A 1440-nucleotide genomic window follows, 5' to 3' on the forward strand; every position below is an offset into this window, starting at 1 on the left:
GATTAATATTACATGCACCTTTATTCCAGCATAATGTTGAGCCAATAATAAAACAACTGAGTTCATAATTCATAAAATAACTAAGTTACATTATCCATGGATTCCACAATACATCATCTTGGGGCTAAATATATACTTGGAGATTTAATTCTCCTTTGTATAGTTATATGAAAAAAAAAAAAAAACTGGTATTCCATATACTTCCTATTTTCAATACAACAGATAAAAAGGTCTGTTTTTTGTGATTAACTTTACCTTGGTCAACCCTGGAAGTTAAGAATCTCAGGGCAGCAATCTCTGAATATGTGCAGCCTCCAATAAAGAAAACTAAAGCAGTTCCCCCTTCACCTCCACTCTGAACGGAACCTCCTGAGCCTCCTGCACAGAGTAGGTAATAAAAGATTAATAGTATATATAAGAAATGTTATCCATTAATATGAATTTTTTTCCATAACTTTTTTTTCTTTTTTATAAAGAATAAGATTAAAGTATTTAAAAATGCCTATATTGATACTGCATACATACTTCTCTGCCTGAGTGCACTTGGGAGTTGCTGTGTTTCAGTGAGCGTTGGCCCTGGAAGGAGTTGTAGTACACCAGTAATTGCTCTCCAACCAGGCGACTGTAGGAATTCCACTAGACGGGCACTTAGAGGAGCATACCTGGAAAAATGTAATGGTTACAATTCTATAAGTATTTCATTCATTTGTGGGTTCCCAATTTTTTAAATGATTTTCTCTTGTCTTTCCATTCAGGTACCTGGAATTCACAATAGTACCATGAGATCAGTTCTGCGTTTCTGAGGCACAACTCACCCAGAGTGAACGTAAGACATGTCTGTAGGGTCATGCTCACTGACATCATCAACTGTGAGCTGCATAGTTTTCCTTATAGTTGCGTAAGTACTGCGTCCTTGCTGAACATGCAGAAGGCCAGCCTTTTCTAAGTTTTCCAGAGTGAGGAAGTGTTCAAACCCATATGTGTGTATTATCTCTCGCTTGTACTGCTCCAACACTTTTGGTTTGAAACCGCTGTTTACTATACATTGTAGGCAGATCAATCTTAAGACCTGTGGAAACAAAATAAAACTGAATACAAATTTCACCTGGTGGTAGAGCAGTTACATACAAACATTATCTATTCATTTACATTTGAAAACTGGCAATAATAGTAACATATGCATGAATATGATTAGTTAAAAGATATCATTCAAGAGAACTCATCATTACAGACATACCACTTCCAATGGTTCCTTTTGCGCAATGCAGTCCTCGATGAATGGATTCACCTTATCTGTGTCTAAACCTTTGAGGAACTCCTGCTCAAGCTGTAGTGCAGGTCGGAAATTTCCTGAGGCTGTCTGTTCCTGGATGAGTTCTGCGATTGTTGTGTCTGGTTGCACAATGATATCAACAAGTTAGATTTATAAATGCTAGATGT

At 36.9% G+C, this 1440-nt stretch overlaps 1 protein-coding gene across 1 annotated transcript in view; it reads right to left on the reverse strand.

Moving 5' to 3' along the window:
- LOC119591480 (vacuolar protein sorting-associated protein 33A-like) overlaps positions 1-1440 on the reverse strand; it is a 17765-nt gene that overhangs the window by 1260 nt on the left and 15065 nt on the right. The window contains exons 7-10 of the mRNA XM_037940223.1: positions 1238-1392; positions 816-1069; positions 526-662; positions 256-378 (exon numbers count right to left, since the gene is read on the reverse strand). Coding sequence (XP_037796151.1) covers positions 256-378; positions 526-662; positions 816-1069; positions 1238-1392 — 669 coding nt within the window. The remainder of the gene's footprint in view (positions 1-255; positions 379-525; positions 663-815; positions 1070-1237; positions 1393-1440) is intronic.

Source organism: Penaeus monodon, chromosome 28, assembly GCF_015228065.2.
Source record: "Penaeus monodon isolate SGIC_2016 chromosome 28, NSTDA_Pmon_1, whole genome shotgun sequence".
Lineage (NCBI taxonomy): Eukaryota > Metazoa > Arthropoda > Malacostraca > Decapoda > Penaeidae > Penaeus > Penaeus monodon.